At 42.8% G+C, this 15,044-nt stretch overlaps 1 protein-coding gene across 1 annotated transcript; it reads left to right on the top strand.

Annotated features, from left to right (window-relative positions):
* The first annotated feature begins 9,882 nt into the window (after window positions 1–9,882).
* Window positions 9,883–11,420, top strand: LOC147437035 (uncharacterized). The gene is made up of 2 exons (XM_086485825.1): window positions 9,883–10,454; window positions 10,999–11,420. The coding sequence occupies exons 1-2, from the start codon at window positions 9,883–9,885 to the stop codon at window positions 11,372–11,374; spliced, it is 948 nt and encodes a 315-aa protein (XP_086341951.1). The 3' UTR covers window positions 11,375–11,420.
* Window positions 11,421–15,044: the final 3,624 nt, after the last annotated feature.

Genomic DNA, 15,044 nt, shown 5'->3' on the forward strand with positions numbered 1-15,044 from the left:
GCATGGTGATATGTGTGTTTGGTCTCAGTTGATTTACCAGCTACCTAAGTATGGACTGAAATGGATGAACAAGAAACGGAAATGTTGTTTATGTTGATTAGTGTGAAGGCCGAGCGACACCAGAGTGAAAGATGTGTGGCATGCCAAAATGTCTTCGCCTTTGTGGGTATGATCTTTCTGTCCATGTTGACATGCATCATATCAGACTTTCGAATACAAGCCTTTGGCATACATTTGGCTTTTAGATGTAAAACATTGATATTTGCTTTGGTGATTTGGTTTGTAAATAGGTCCTTTCCACGGCTAGAAAAATACATTTTTCCTAACCGAAGAAAATAAGGGCAAACTTGAAATTGTACCGGTTTTTAAGTCTAAATTTGAGGCTTTTGCCGGTATTTACACTAAAACTTGTGTAAATTTGCAAGTTTTCTTCAAGGCAAGCTCAAAATGAAACGGGGAGTTGATTTTAGCCGGTTAAAATACATTCTACCCTGGTTTTTTTCTAACACTGGGACTCCTTTCATATAAGAGGGTCTTTTCATTTTATAGCCTACCAGGAGCGCAAGGCCATAACTTTGCTTTGACAATGTGGGCTAGCTAAAATACCAAAAGCATATCACCACTCTATAGCCTATTAGTGGTTGATGTATGTTGCTAGTGAAACTTCAAAGGCAAAACTCTTGGAACTTGAAAGCATTCCATTAACGGAAAAGTTAAGGCATGATAAGACCTATATGAGAGTGCTATATGTTGATGTATTCACATCTCTTCCAAAACGCACAATTTTCTATAGAATATCATCCAACAAAGTACTAAAAGATTGAAAGAATAAGATCATACAAATGCTTTAATTCCACATCTACTAACAGAATATGGTGGAAGGGGAAGCTCTTTACACGTGTCGCAATCTGCGACTTGAAGGCTAAAGTCCAAAACAAAAACAAACCCCTTTGCACGTGATAAAGAGGGAGAGAGGGGGAAAGAGAGAGGCCGCCGAAGGCGGCCGACCGTACTAGTGATGTGTAATGATTAAGACTATATGGTGTTATGATATGAAACTAATCACATAATCAGCAAAAATGCTTATTCAATTTCAATGAGTGTACATGTTGATGAATTCTCACCTCTTCCAAAATGCATGATTTCTTTCCTAAGTTTACAAAATATCATTCAACAAAGTACTAAAAGATTGATAAAATAAGACACATACATATGCTTTGAGTCCAAATTATGTATAGTGATTTAAGATTATATTGTTTTCACATAATCCGCAATCTATAAGATAATAAAATGATTATTTCCATTTCGCAGGTATGAGCCATTTCAATGAGTGTACATATTTTAAAATGGGTATCACACTATTATGGGCTTGTATTGGGGTAAAGTTATCATTTATTCAAACACATTTCTTCACTTTGATAAAATTTTCTTTCATGATAGTCTAGAAGTTTATAACTTAGTTTGGTTGTGCCACTTATTGACTTTTATCAGAAAAGAAGAGCAAAAATCAACTCAATATTTTTTATGGGTGCGAGTCAAGTAGTATAATTGACTATAGAAGCTTCTAATATTGCCAAATGGGAAGAGCATATGTGAGATTTTTCAACAATGAAACATTACAAATTAAGGATGGAATGGTTCCTTTTGTGAATAGGCTTCATCCCCCCCCCCCCCTTCCTATCTCTCCTTGTAAGGGAGTTGTGAAGTGCACTGGCAAATGGGTGAGGTCTTTGAACTTCTAAAGCTAGCTGCTTGTTAGCCTCAATCAAGTTGCTCCTCCTGCTACCACTTCCTATGTTTGTTGCTTCTTATTGCACTATATATTTGTGTGTGTATGAATGAGAGAGAGAGAGAGAGAGAGATTCCTGTAAACCTTTGGTAGAATCAATGATCAATCCTCTAATGGGGTTGCCAATGTGAGAGCAAACCTTTGAGGCAAATAGACTCAATAATCCACAGGGTTTTCACACCACCTATGTACAATTTGAAAGGTAAAGAAAACTTTCTTGTTCTTCCTCAAGATAACCTTGTAACGTTACCAAGATTCTAGCTTTTTAGCCACTCAAAGTTACACTAAATTTTGTTTCATTATGAAGAATAGAACATTGGTGTGAACATGTTATTGTATCTAATTAGGGATGATGTGTTAAGAGGCTTTCAAACACTGTTAACAAAGAAAAAATGTACACTAGGGAGTCCTACTTTGGTTATACCTTACAATAGGAGAAATTATCCCTTTAGGGTTTTACTTATTTGCTTGTCTTAACGAGCGTGTGTGTGCGCATGCGCACATGCGGGCAAGCACGCACGCGCGCGCGCGCACACACACACACACAGAGAGAGAGAGAGAGAGAGAGAGAGAGAGAGAGAGAGAGAGAGCTCTCAAATGAAGAGTAGGGATTAGATTTCTTGCCGTTTGGTATATAGATTTAAACATGTTAGGCTATCCATCAAGAGTAGGTCCCCAAAACGGGTTTTTCCTCCCGGAATTAGTGCGAATCTGTGTAGATGCGAAGCGAACTTGAGGAAGCAAATTGGAGGCGACCGAGGCGCAGTGCCGTGTGTCAGGACAGGTGGCGGCACCTTCTGGTGGGCAGCAACGCGTTTGTTCGGTTATTTTGCAACATGCCGGGTTTTTCCTCCCGGAATTAGTGCGAATCTGTGTAGATGCGAAGCGAACTTGAGGAAGCAAATCGGAGGCAACCGAGGCGCAGTGCCGTGTGTCAGGACACGTGGCGGCACCTTCTAGTGGGCAGCAACGCGTGTGTTCGGTTTTTTTGCAACATGCCGGATGTTTTTACTCAATTGTCAGTGGGTTTTTGCTGCGCAGGCAACCTGCTGCTGAATCTGATGACGAGGAGGTAAGGTGCTATGCTTTTTTGTTTATGGTGTCAATTGTCTGCTGAGTTATGGTCAATAGGCTGAGACGGTCCTGTATTGTGCTGCATGTTGGTGTGTTGTGCAAAGGCTTATGGTTCGCCTGAAGGCTGACGCCCGGTGCAGAATATGTGTTCATCATGCTTAAAAAGTGAATATTAAGCGTGCCAATACTCTATATAGAGAAGAGAGAGGACAAACAAAGGTTCCAAAACATGCTTTGAGAGTTGTATTTTTAAGGGCCAACACGTTTCGACCTTGCAAGGTCTCATCAGGGAAAATACAACTCTCTCAAGTAATGGGCTTTTATATGATGAAAGTGTTGATTTGGGGTAGCAGTGGAATACTTGGGTTGAGTTAAGATTGTGGGTTTCGACACAGGGGCGAGCTTGCGTTTTCCTTGCACCTTGCCTTGCCTGTGAGGGTTGTAGAGTTGGGGAGCTCAAAGACAATGCTTGCCAACAGGGGGCAAAATTGGGCAGGATGGTGGCATTGCGACGGTGTTAAGTTGGTGGCTTGAAACAAGCCATTACTTGAGAGAGTTACATTTTTGAAAGAAGTGTAACAAATAGCTTATCTACATTACAATATATTTCAAAAGAATAAAAAATAATGACTAAACCAATATTCCATGGCCCTCTTTTTATTTAAAGAGAGAGGTACACAAATGTTAACACCTATCACAAAAACCTAAAAATAAATAAATGAAAAAAGAACTTCTTTTTCCATGTGACACTAACGTGCAAGCTTTATCCAAGACTCCCAGTGGTCCACAGTTGCATAAAAAATCTATTGCTTTATCAAGTACTCCTTATGTAGGCCAGAAAAGATTGTGGGTTTCCAAGAGTCAAATTTTAAGAGGGGTGGAGCAGGGCTATAAAAATACATATTTCCTAACCAAAGAAAATAAGGGCAAACTTCAAATGCTCCCGGTTTTTTAGGTCAAAATTTGAAGCATCTGCCAGTAATTACACTAAACTTGTGAAAATTTCTCGGTTTTCTTCAAGGCAAGCTCAAGTTATAACCAAGATTTTAGGATTTTAGCCGATTAAAATACGCTAGACCTTGATTTTTTTCTAACATTGGGGTGGAGCTTACAAGTGTAAGAAGCATAGACTATGTCAATCTTTAAGAGAGAGGTAGAGAGTACAAGGATGGGAATTGTTGGAGCTATATATAGCTTCAGGCCCTGCCCTTTCTACGACGATATTTTCTCTTTCTCTCGAGGGTGGCACCCTAATTAGCCGATGTATCTGTTATGTTATGTGTGTCTTGGTTCGAGGGGTTTCATCGGATGGTGTCTGGTTGATTGGATGTTTGGTCTTGCTCCTCTGATGCCATGGCTCATGTTGAGCATGGCTTACTTTGTAATTCTTTTTGATAGTTAATATATCTACCACTCTCTATTGTGAGTACTACCTCCTGAGTAGTCCTCCTCCCCCAACCCCCCCCCCCCCCCCCCCCCCCCAAAATAAAAAAAAAAAAAAACAAAAAAAAGGAATAACATTTTGTAAGAAAGGAGTTGATGTAATAGTTTGAAAGTTTTCAAACTTGACAAAAGGTACAAGGGTAGGCTATGGGTTGCAGGTGTTCCCATGTTGAGGTGGTACAAGGGAACAATATATCAAATCATGTTAATGATAACCAAAATGCATAACTTTCTTATGGGTCTATTCTACACTTATTCATTAATTTATCTTCAAGATTCCCTCCGACTAGCTCCAGAATAGTATAGCCTATCCTTGATTCGCACTCCCTATCTCTGGATCGCTCTCGCTTGCACGGATTCTGCTCGTTATCACCATCGCCTCCAACCTTTTGGTCATCACCATCGCCCTACTGTTGGAACCCTTCATTTACACATTCCCTTACATCGTCTTGCTCCACCCAAGGACTCCCGTGGAGAGACAGACATTGTCGCTGCAACGACGATCTACCATGCAAACAAACCGTTTAGAGACAAACACAAGCATCCGTCCCTTTAGACGATTGCTTCTGCACACTACTGCTCCCACTATCGCCTTTGTTTCTGCCTCCCTCTCTTGGTGGTGCCATACACACGTCCTCCTATGTCCTTAGTAGCTAAAACGCACAACAGTGGTGCCAAATGTGTGTGTGTGTGTGTGTGTGTGTGTGTGTGTGTGAGAGAGAGAGAGAGAGAGAGAGAGAGAGAGAGAGCCTGCGCGCATGCAGGGTCCCGGCCAGTCTCAGCAGCCGCAACCAACCACCTGTTGATATCACCCACTTTGCGCACATGCCCTGGCGGCAGCAGCATCCTCGGCCTGCCATTGGTCGTTATTGTGCGCACATGGAAGCTAAGCAGCAGGCGGTGAGTTAGATGATGTTGGCGCAGACCATTGTGCAGAGTTTAGACGCATGTTGCGGGCGTCATCTACCATCTTTGGACAGCCACCGCTTTGCTACCGTTGCAAACGGCTAGGGGAGGGCACGCACTTTCCAACGAAAGCGGTAGAGAAACGATCTGCTACAGTCCAAAACAGTGGCGGGCCAGCATGGAATTTGCATCGGCCGGGATGCTGTGGCTGGTGCATGTGCGCACCCTAAGAGAGAGAGACCATGCTTCCGAACTCGGTGTGTCCCTTGAGAGCAACGACAAAGAGACATTACATGCAGGCGTTGTCTGGACCCTACCCCCCTCGTCATGCCATCAATGCCCGGAGTTACTCTGCAAACCAACGCAGGAGAGAAAGAGAGAGAGAGACCTGCAAACAAGCGTCGCATTTACGCAACCAAGAAACAGGTATTTTAGTCACCGACCTTCCTTTGTTCATTTCTCTCCTCCAACTGTCCCCCAACCTTTTCACATAGAAGAAGACACCTGCGTCATGTGCTTTTCCCACGAGGGCATCTTTAGAGATACCCATTTATACAAATGGCAAAAAGTTGAACAATGCTAAGCGTTCTATTTGTATGTATAAATAAGGCTACTTTGACTTTGGGTTCTGGAACAATACATGTCATGATGACATCTTGTAATAAGTAAAGCCTAGAGTAGTTGTGGGAAAAAGATTATAGGGACATATTCGGTTGAACCAGTGCTCGGGAAAAGTGTGCCTCAGCTTAGCCTTGAGCCGGTTGCAAAATTAAAGTAGCCGGTTGAGGGGAGGGCAACAAGGAAATTTTTTTGCTTCAAATACATGAAAAGTAGTGTAATTTTGTAAACATGATGGCTAGTATTGTAAAATTTCCGGTTCAAATTTTTCTTGGAGGGATTTTTGTATGTTTGTGAAAATGAATTTTCTCGAACACTGGGTTGAACAATTTGAAGCATTCTATTTGTATGTATAAATAAGGCTACTTTGGGTTCTAGAACAATACATGTCATGATGACATCTTGTAATAAGTAAAGCCTAGGAGTAGTTGTGGTTTCTCTTCCAAGCAGAAACTTGTAATCCTTTGACCAAGCCTTGAGCTCGAGGTTGGTGTATATTTTTGATGTTCTATTTTTTTTTCTTTTGCAAAACTCACAATTGTGAGTGGATATTATTAAGAACAGAAATATACACCAATCCTCAAGCTCAGACCGAGCCTTGAGGGTCAAAGGATTACAAGTAATCTGCTTGGCAGAGAAACCACTCCTACTCCTCGGCTTTACTTATTACAAGATGTTATGTATTGTTCTAGACCAGTCCTATGAGGCTTGTTTACATCCGATCCTATGGATCATCAATCTGCTCTCTTGCGTTATTTCACGAAAGCTTGCCACAACTAGATCCCCCTCAAACACGTGGCGGTTCCTTGCTTGCCAAATATGGTGCAAGAAGTAGTACCTGATTACTTGGGTGCAGACTAGAAGAGCAGGACTTTCCATCCTGTTACTCCCAAAGAATAGATCATTCTTGAAGAACTTAATTTGCCATGTCCTTTGAATCCACTTGCATATTTTCCCAGCCATGCCCCTGATTGCCTGGCATCCCATGAACAGGTGGGCTAGGTCTTCACTGGCTATTCTGCACCTCGAGCAATGATCGGACCCGATGCCTATTTCTTGTATCGTTACGCCCGTCGGCAGAGCACCCCACATCACTTTCCACAGGAATATCTTCATATACTAAGGCCATCTTGGCATCCATATGTTCTTCATGACTCCTTCCCATCGTTTTTCTGTCCAGTGCCTCTTCCATAATTTGTTGAGGGGGCTACACCAATTAGCCTCGTGCATTAATGCATGGTAAATGCCTTTAGAGTGTGGTTTCCAAAAGAGGCTACTCCCGGGCCATCTCCAAGCTTCCCATTCAAAGTTGGACTCACAAATTGGCATCACCACCTTATCAAGCTCTTTCATCACCCTATAGACTAGTAAGATCTCAAAGCCATCCATATGAAATTGGATGGCTAAAGAGTCAGCAGTTTTCCAGCACTTCCTGTTGCCATCCCAGAATTGCTCTAGTCGAACGAGCCCCTTATTATTCACCTTCCTAGACATTCTATCCAATAAGGGATTTGCGACGACCCCAATATTTTAGAGAGCCAAGGGGACCAGTGTAATATGGAGTTCTTAAAGTATCTGGTTACTTTCCCCCATTCTAGAACCTCAGCAGCACTTTTGCACTTCCTCATCAGCTCCCCTGAGAGTCCACCAGATCTAAGATAAGACCACTTCGGGGCGAGAAGTTTATCGTGCATCACAACCCTCTTCCACTTTCCCCCTTTTGATCCCAGTTTTGCTTTATCAAGCATTTCCTTGGTCATGATAGCCCAAGCTTGGTCTTGTTTAGCCAATGAGACCATAAATTTGGCACAAAGGGCCTCCACATGAGACATAGGGTTAAGAATGCCGAGCCCTCCTTGGTCTCCCGAGCGAGCAACTACCTCCCATCTAGCCCACTGCCATGGCCGGGAGGATTTCGTGTTCTTCCAAAGAAACCTTTTCACTGGTTTTAAGAATTCTTTCCAGTTACACTTAGCCATCTTGAGTACGGGGCTGAGGAAAGCAATATACGGGATCATAAAAGCATTGATCACTCTAATCCGGCTTTGGAAGGGTAGGAGAACAAACTCCCACCTTCTCATTTTGGCACTTATTTTTTCAATGACACATTGAAATCTTTGACTTGGGTCCACCCCTACGGGGGCACCCAAGTGTCTAATATACTCCCTTTTAAGATAATCTTTCCTGACCAGATTGTAGGGTCAAAAGAGTCGTTCTCCGACAGGGAGATTAGTCTTGACTTCTCTATATTGCACTTGGATCCCGAGGCCACGGCAAATGTTTGCACAATCTCCAGATCTCTCCTGACAACTTGAGGGCACTCCTTCAAGAATAGGAGCAAATCATCTGCGAACATTTTGACTAGTAGCTGGTCGTTGCCTGGCAATGCCAGACCTTGAATCTCTCTCCGCGCAGCACTGGCTTCAAGCATTGTAATGAGAGGATGCGACCCGATGGCGAACAGCAAGGGGGCTAGGGGACATGCTTGCTTAATAGACCTTTTAACCTCAAACGATCCCACAATTTTGTCATTAAACAGGAGCTCTGATTGGCTGGCACCACCTAGTGTGCGTATGAGGCAAAGGCGGGACCCAAAGCCCAAAGCTCCCATGACTTCTTCTATATAGGACCATCCTATCCTATCATAGGCTTTGTCGAGGTCCAGCTGCAGCAAGATGCACTCTTGCTTGGAAAAGGATGCATACTCTATTCCTACCATTGCTGCCAAGATATTGTCATATATAGATCTCCCTTTAATGAACCCGTGTTGATGGGGAGAGATGATCCGACTCAGGAGGGGGACAAGTCTGAGAGCTATCGCCTTTGCAATAATTTTGTATGCTACTGACATCATCGTAATGGGATGCCAATGTTTAAGTTGAGAGAAACAAATCTGTTTGGGGATGGGCTTGATAAGCTCTCTCTTAACACTTGCATCCAATGACTCTTCGGAAACAACTAGATTGGCTTAATACTAATTGATGATGTTCTTAATACTATCCACTCACAATTGAGAGTTTTGCCAAAAAAAAAAAAGGTTACTTTGGGTTAACATTGGTGACTTCATCTACTTAACATAATATGGTGGAAGGAAGTCCCCTTTACATGTGGTGCAAGCTGTGAGATGAAGGCTGGGAGAGAGGAAGAGAGAGAGGACACACGATAAAGAGGGAGAGGCTTTCGAAGGTGGCCGACCGTACTAGTGAGGACAAAGTTTGCTCGTGGACGAGAGTGTGGTGGATATACACATGGCTAGCTTAGGTTTAGGTTGGTTTTATTTTTTGCCACAAAAAAGTAGGATGGGTGTACAAGTTTAATTCAGGTCGATGGGTTACAAACAAATGAATCCAAACCAACATTGAGGTTTGTATGGGCAAATGTGGTGTAAGAGGTTGTAAAATGGGTGCCATCATGCCATGTAAACAAGTATGGGGCCCCAATTTTGGCAAGCAGCTGGAATACATAGAATCTATGGAGATACTGTCTGGATTAATCCATGCAGGGTTGCGTGTCACCCAGGCTTTCGTCACGCGGGACACGTTGCAGCTAGGCTCCAGAGAGGCACGCCTGTATTTTTCAGAGTGTGTTTCACCGCGTGCTCGGACTGTGAGTCAGACTTGCTCCTCGCTGGACTTCTCTCCGACTGGTCGTGACACATACAGGTAGTACTACGGTCAGCTCTCTTGTCTTGTTCTGCTGGTCTCGACAGCAGCTCTGTGTTTAGGTGCTGCGCGTCATGCATTATTTAGCTGCTGCATACGCCATGCATTGTTTGTTGGATATGGTAGGCCACGTGAGTCGTTATGCTGTCTCTTTTGGGTGCTGTACGTGATGAGGCAAAATATGAGGGTATTGGGCTGTGTTTTATGGACTGCACAGAGTGACTAGTATTTGTTTGCACAGAGTTATCGCACTCTGTATTTAGGTGCTCTGTACAGTTTGCAGTATTTCTTTAGGTTCTGCATTTGATGGGGGCGTTGCTGAAGCCACTCCGTGTCTGACAGCGTGTTTCTTTTGTGCTTGTTAGTGCCGTCACAGTAGGTGGCTTGAGAATGGCCAAGCTAAAGTCCGAGGCACGGGGGAAAGGGAAGCAACCTATGACGAATACTAAGGGCTGTAATGTTGGCTCGTCAAAACTAAAGAAACCGGAGGCGAGAGTAATGGAAGTGAGTGTGACCATATTTGTTGGTGGTGGTGATGTAGATGTAGGGTTGTTGGGGTGCATGCGCTTGTTTCTTGAAAGAGAAACTTTAGCAGGACTATGTGCATTGGAGAGAGGAGGAGCGCTACTGCACCTTCACCTACAGATGGTTATCCGTATTTGGGCAACTTCATTGATTGCTGTCAATACGAAGATAAAAGGGTACTTAGGTTGGGCTAAGTCGACACCTGTAGGCGCAATGGTTTTGTGCCGTGGCCTAAAGCAGCACAAGATGCATACGTTTGAGGGCATGGTAGGGTATTGTTTAAAAGACCAAGATGAACCACACTTTCAAAAGGTTGTCCACAATATAACTAGTGACGATGTGAATGCCGGTGCAGAACTGTATAGCTTATATGGTGTTGATCAATTGAAGAACAGGGTTTGCCTAACACCAGCAAACATCTTCGATAGAGCGCTAATGTATTGGAAATTTAAGCTTTGACATCCAGCAGGAAACGACTTTCTGTCTACACTACATATAATGCTGAAGAGTGGAAATTACTACCCATCGTCATGCTGGATAACTCCTTACCAAGGCCGTGGAATGCATCTTGCGAAAATCAGAGCATTGTGGAGGTGTATGATATAAACAACATATGAAGACATTTTGAATATATTTGTCAGTGATGATGCCTACGCGAACACTCAATCTTGTGCTGAGTGGTTCAACTCCCGTTGGCGAGAGACACAAAGGTATGCTTATGATAGCCTAACCAGGATTGTATCTGTTGTGAACTTTTTGACCATGGCCTACGTCTTTTGTAGTCCACCGAGAACTGTTGTTGATGATTTTGATGTTGAACCTGCGATAAGAGATCCAGAAATAGCAGATGATTTCATTCCGCTTGTACACTGTGTTGATGTAACGACAGTTGCATAGTCTGGTCTGTTTGTTGGCAATAAGATTGTTACTTTTCAATCTGACCAAAAAATATAAGCTGATGATGATTTATTTTTGTTGCAGTGTTCAGATGGATGAAGAAGATGAAACCCGGATGGTTCACCTGAGCGAAACACAACCTGATGACTCTTTTGCTATGGTAGAAGACACACGTATTGATAGGATAGAGGATGCTCTTGCTGCAGTTTTGAAAGAATTAGTTGGAGACCAAACCAGAAACACCCGTTCACTGCGGTCAGAAATTATTGAAGCGTTACATAATTCGAGAAACACCATCGAGGAGTATGCAATCAATGTTGCAGACGTACAAGTAACAAAGCTGAAGGAGCAGATTTTCTCATTGGGCAAAGAGCTAATGGCTCTGAAAGCACAAGTCAACCGCGTAAATGCAATACTATCTAGGTTTTCGAATATGCTGAATCGTAGCCAAAATGCATGATAAATTCCGGACATGCTATTCAAAGTCGTGGCGCTTTCTGATAATGTAAATGGAGCAAATTCTGTGGATGTTTTGACCTTTTTGTCTATACGAAATCTGCAGCTCCTTCTGTTATACAATGTACAGAGTGTTTAACAGATCTTCCTCTCTCTGTGATCTCTGTCATGAGCACCAATAGCCTCTGTATACTGCTAATCTTTTGTGCTTTTTGTCTATACAAAATCTGTAGCTACTTGAGTCTTTAACTCATCTTCCTCTGTCTGTCATGTCTGTCATGAATACCAACAGACTCCTCATACACTGGCTCGCTGGTCTGTGCATATGTGTCTGCACACTATGATGAATGCCACAGCGTCAGGAGAGTGTCTGCGACACAGTCGATGTCAAAGACTGCGGCTCTGTACACCAGCTAGGACGCATGAACAATTTTTTTTTTTGTCGACTGTGCGCGAAAAAAATCCACGTCAGCAGCATCTGGGTTGATTCGCGTTAATGCGCGCCTCGACCCAATATGTATCTATCATTAAATTTCTGGATGGATCCAATATCTTTGTTTTTTGGGGCTTATAAAACAACACAAGGCAAGAGAGAAAAGAAGGAGGAAAAGAGGGGGGGGGGACCTAAGTTGAATCAATTTGGTCAAGGGGTGTTTGCCTAGTGGTGAATGTGAGGGGCTCTAAGCGCGTCCACTATGGTTCAACCTATGAGACATACGAGTGTGAGCGAGTGGACGCAATCCTATAAAACTAGATGAAACAAAGCTTCGAACGGCTTTAATAAAAAAATTGATTCAATTTGGCATATGCTTGGGTGAGTGTGTAACTTGATACATTTTTTCCTATATTTGCATACAAGATTTTTTTTGGAACTAGGCCATATGGATTTGACCATGTGTGTCGTTATTTACATAAGAAGACACATGATCATATGCGTTGGCTAGGTGTGTCATATCTTGCATTATCTCTCCCTAGATTTGATTGTATGTCTCCTTGCAAACGTGAATACTTAATTTGAAACATGGTCACAGTTGCATCAAAAATCTATTGCTTTATCAAGTACTCCTTATGTAGGCCAGAAAAGATTGTGAGTTTCCAAGAGTCAAATTTTAAGAGGGGTGGAGCAGGGCTAGAAAAATACATATTTCCTAACCGAAGAAAATATGGGCGAACTTCAAATGCTCCCGGTTTTTTAGGTCAAAATTTGAAGCATCTGCCAATAATTACACTAAACTTGTGAAAATTTCTTGGTTTTCTTCGAGGCAAGCTCAAGTTATAACCAAGATTTTAGGATTTTAGCCGATTAAAATACACTAGACCCTGATTTTTTTCTAACATTGGGGTGATTTTTTTCTAACATTGGGGTGGAGCTTACAAGTGTAAGAATCAATGGGGTGGAGCTTACAAGTGTAAGAATCATAGACTATGTCAATCTTTAAGAGAGAGGTAGAGAGTACAAGGATGGGAATTGTTGGAGCTATATATAGCTTCAGGCCCTGCCCTTTCTACGACGATATTTTCTCTTTCTCTCGAGGGTGGCACCCTAATTAGCCGATGTATCTGTTATGTTATGTGTGTCTTGGTTCGAGGGGTTTCATCGGATGGTGTCTGGTTGATTGGATGTTTGGTCTTGCTCCTCTGATGCCATGGCTCATGTTGAGCATGGCTTACTTTGTAATTCTTTTTGATAGTTAATATATCTACCACTCTCTATTGTGAGTACTACCTCCTGAGTAGTCCTCCTCCCCCAAACCCCCCCCCCCCCCCCCCCCCAAAAAAAAAAGAAAAAAGAAAAAAAAAGAATAACATTTTGTAAGAAAGGAGTTGATGTAATAGTTTGAAAGTTTTCAAACTTGACAAAAGGTACAAGGGTAGGCTATGGGTTGCAGGTGTTCCCATGTTGCAGGTGGTACAAGGGAACAATATATCAAATCATGTTAATGATAACCAAAATGCATAACTTTCTTATGGGTCTATTCTACACTTATTCATTAATTTATCTTCAAGATTCCCTTCGACTAGCTCCAGAATAGTATAGCCTATCCTTGATTCGCGCTCCCTATCTCTGGATCGCTCTCGCTTGCACGGATTCTGCTCCTTATCACCATCGCCTCCAACCTTCTGGTCATCACCATCGCCCTACTGTTGGAACCCTTCATTTACACATTCCCTTACATCGTCTTGCTCCACCCAAGGACTCCTGTGGAGAGACAGACATTGTCGCTGCAACGACGATCTACCATGCAAACAAACCGTTTAGAGACAAACACAAGCATCCGTCCCTTTAGACGATTGCTTCTGCACACTACTGCTCCCACTATCGCCTTTGTTTCTGCCTCCCTCTCTTGGTGGTGCCATACACACGTCCTCCTATGTCCTTAGTAGCTAAAACGCACAACAGTGGTGCCAAATGTGTGTGTGTGTGTGTGTCGCACGTGTCAATGCAAGGAACTTGCCGATACACCATGTGCGAGCCACAAATGGCTCCAAGCACACAACAAGCCTAAACTAGTAAGCTCAAAGAAGGCGATGGTGTGTCACTCACTGCTCTACGCTTGCTTCGTGGAGGATTCCTTGCCGCGAAGAAGAAGGAGCCGCCGCTTCGCCGTGCTCAACCGCTTCGCCGCCGCCGTGCCGTTGTCGCAATGCTCGATCGCACACACACACTCTCTCTCTCTCTCTCTCTCTCACACATACACACACACAGACAAGGAGGTGAAGAAGAAGAAGATGGAGATGGAGATGTAGATGGAGCAAGAGCAGTCTTCTATTGCACGAATGAGAGAATGAGTGAATTTTAGGTTTAGTTGAATTTTATATGAGCTCGCCCCATTCACACTTGAGCGCCCATGGTTAGCCAACTAATCCCTTGAATGTTCCAGTTAGAGTGCGCCTCTCATCGGCGATCACTCTTACCCTTTTCCTATTGGACTGACAAGCCCGGTTCCTCACTCTACCAAATAAATAATACAATGTCCGCCGTAGGTTACAACGTCCGTCGTAGGTAATAGGGTGTCCGTGAGCCCTGAGGGTTAACATGCCCCCCTTCCTGATGTAGATTCCGTCCTCGGAAGCTATTGAGTTGAAGCTTGTTATGTCCATGTTGTAGAGCATCTGGATTTGAATCTACAAGGCAAAGTCACTGTTTCAGTAAGCGGAATTATATTTCCATAAATCATGAGGGGAATGTAAGGTACATGTGGAAATGAGTAAATGCAAGATTTATGAGATGTTAAACTGCCATTAAGGACAAATAAATCGCACTTTGAGTAAATTAATTAATCAAGAGTTTTGGGCTTATGGGTGAGTCTGTCAATTAGTTAGCTATGACTAAGGTTAAAACAACTACTCTAGTACTAGCTAAGCTAAGAAGATTATCTAAATGCAAGATTTCCTAATTGTGCTTTTCAGCTTTGATTAGCCAACTAGCTCTCACAACTGCAAACAAAAGCTTGAAATGTTAACTGTAAGCTCGATGGAAGTCTTTTAAATGTCATTCATTTTTTTCTTTTTTTCTTTTTTACTTTGGTTCACAATCATTTGACGTGTGTGCTTATTTGTATGTCCGGGGCTTTTTGCTTCTCAAGGAAAAGCGCCCACACTGGGAACCTCTAGGGCTCTAGTACCATAGACAATACATGTGAGTGAAGTACCAAATCAAGCCAGGATTTCTC

This window comes from Adiantum capillus-veneris, chromosome 17 (genome assembly GCF_014529385.1).
Source record: "Adiantum capillus-veneris isolate H3 chromosome 17, ASM1452938v2, whole genome shotgun sequence".
Lineage (NCBI taxonomy): Eukaryota > Viridiplantae > Streptophyta > Polypodiopsida > Polypodiales > Pteridaceae > Adiantum > Adiantum capillus-veneris.

Coding starts and splice junctions, on each gene's coding strand:
- LOC147437035 (XM_086485825.1), top strand. CDS start 9,883: ATGGCCAAGCTAAAGTCCGAGGCACGGGGGAAAGGGAAGCAACCTATG. Junction 10,455..10,998: donor ATCTTCGATAGAGCGCTAAT/GTATTGGAAATT, acceptor TTTTTGTTGCAG/TGTTCAGATGGATGAAGAAG.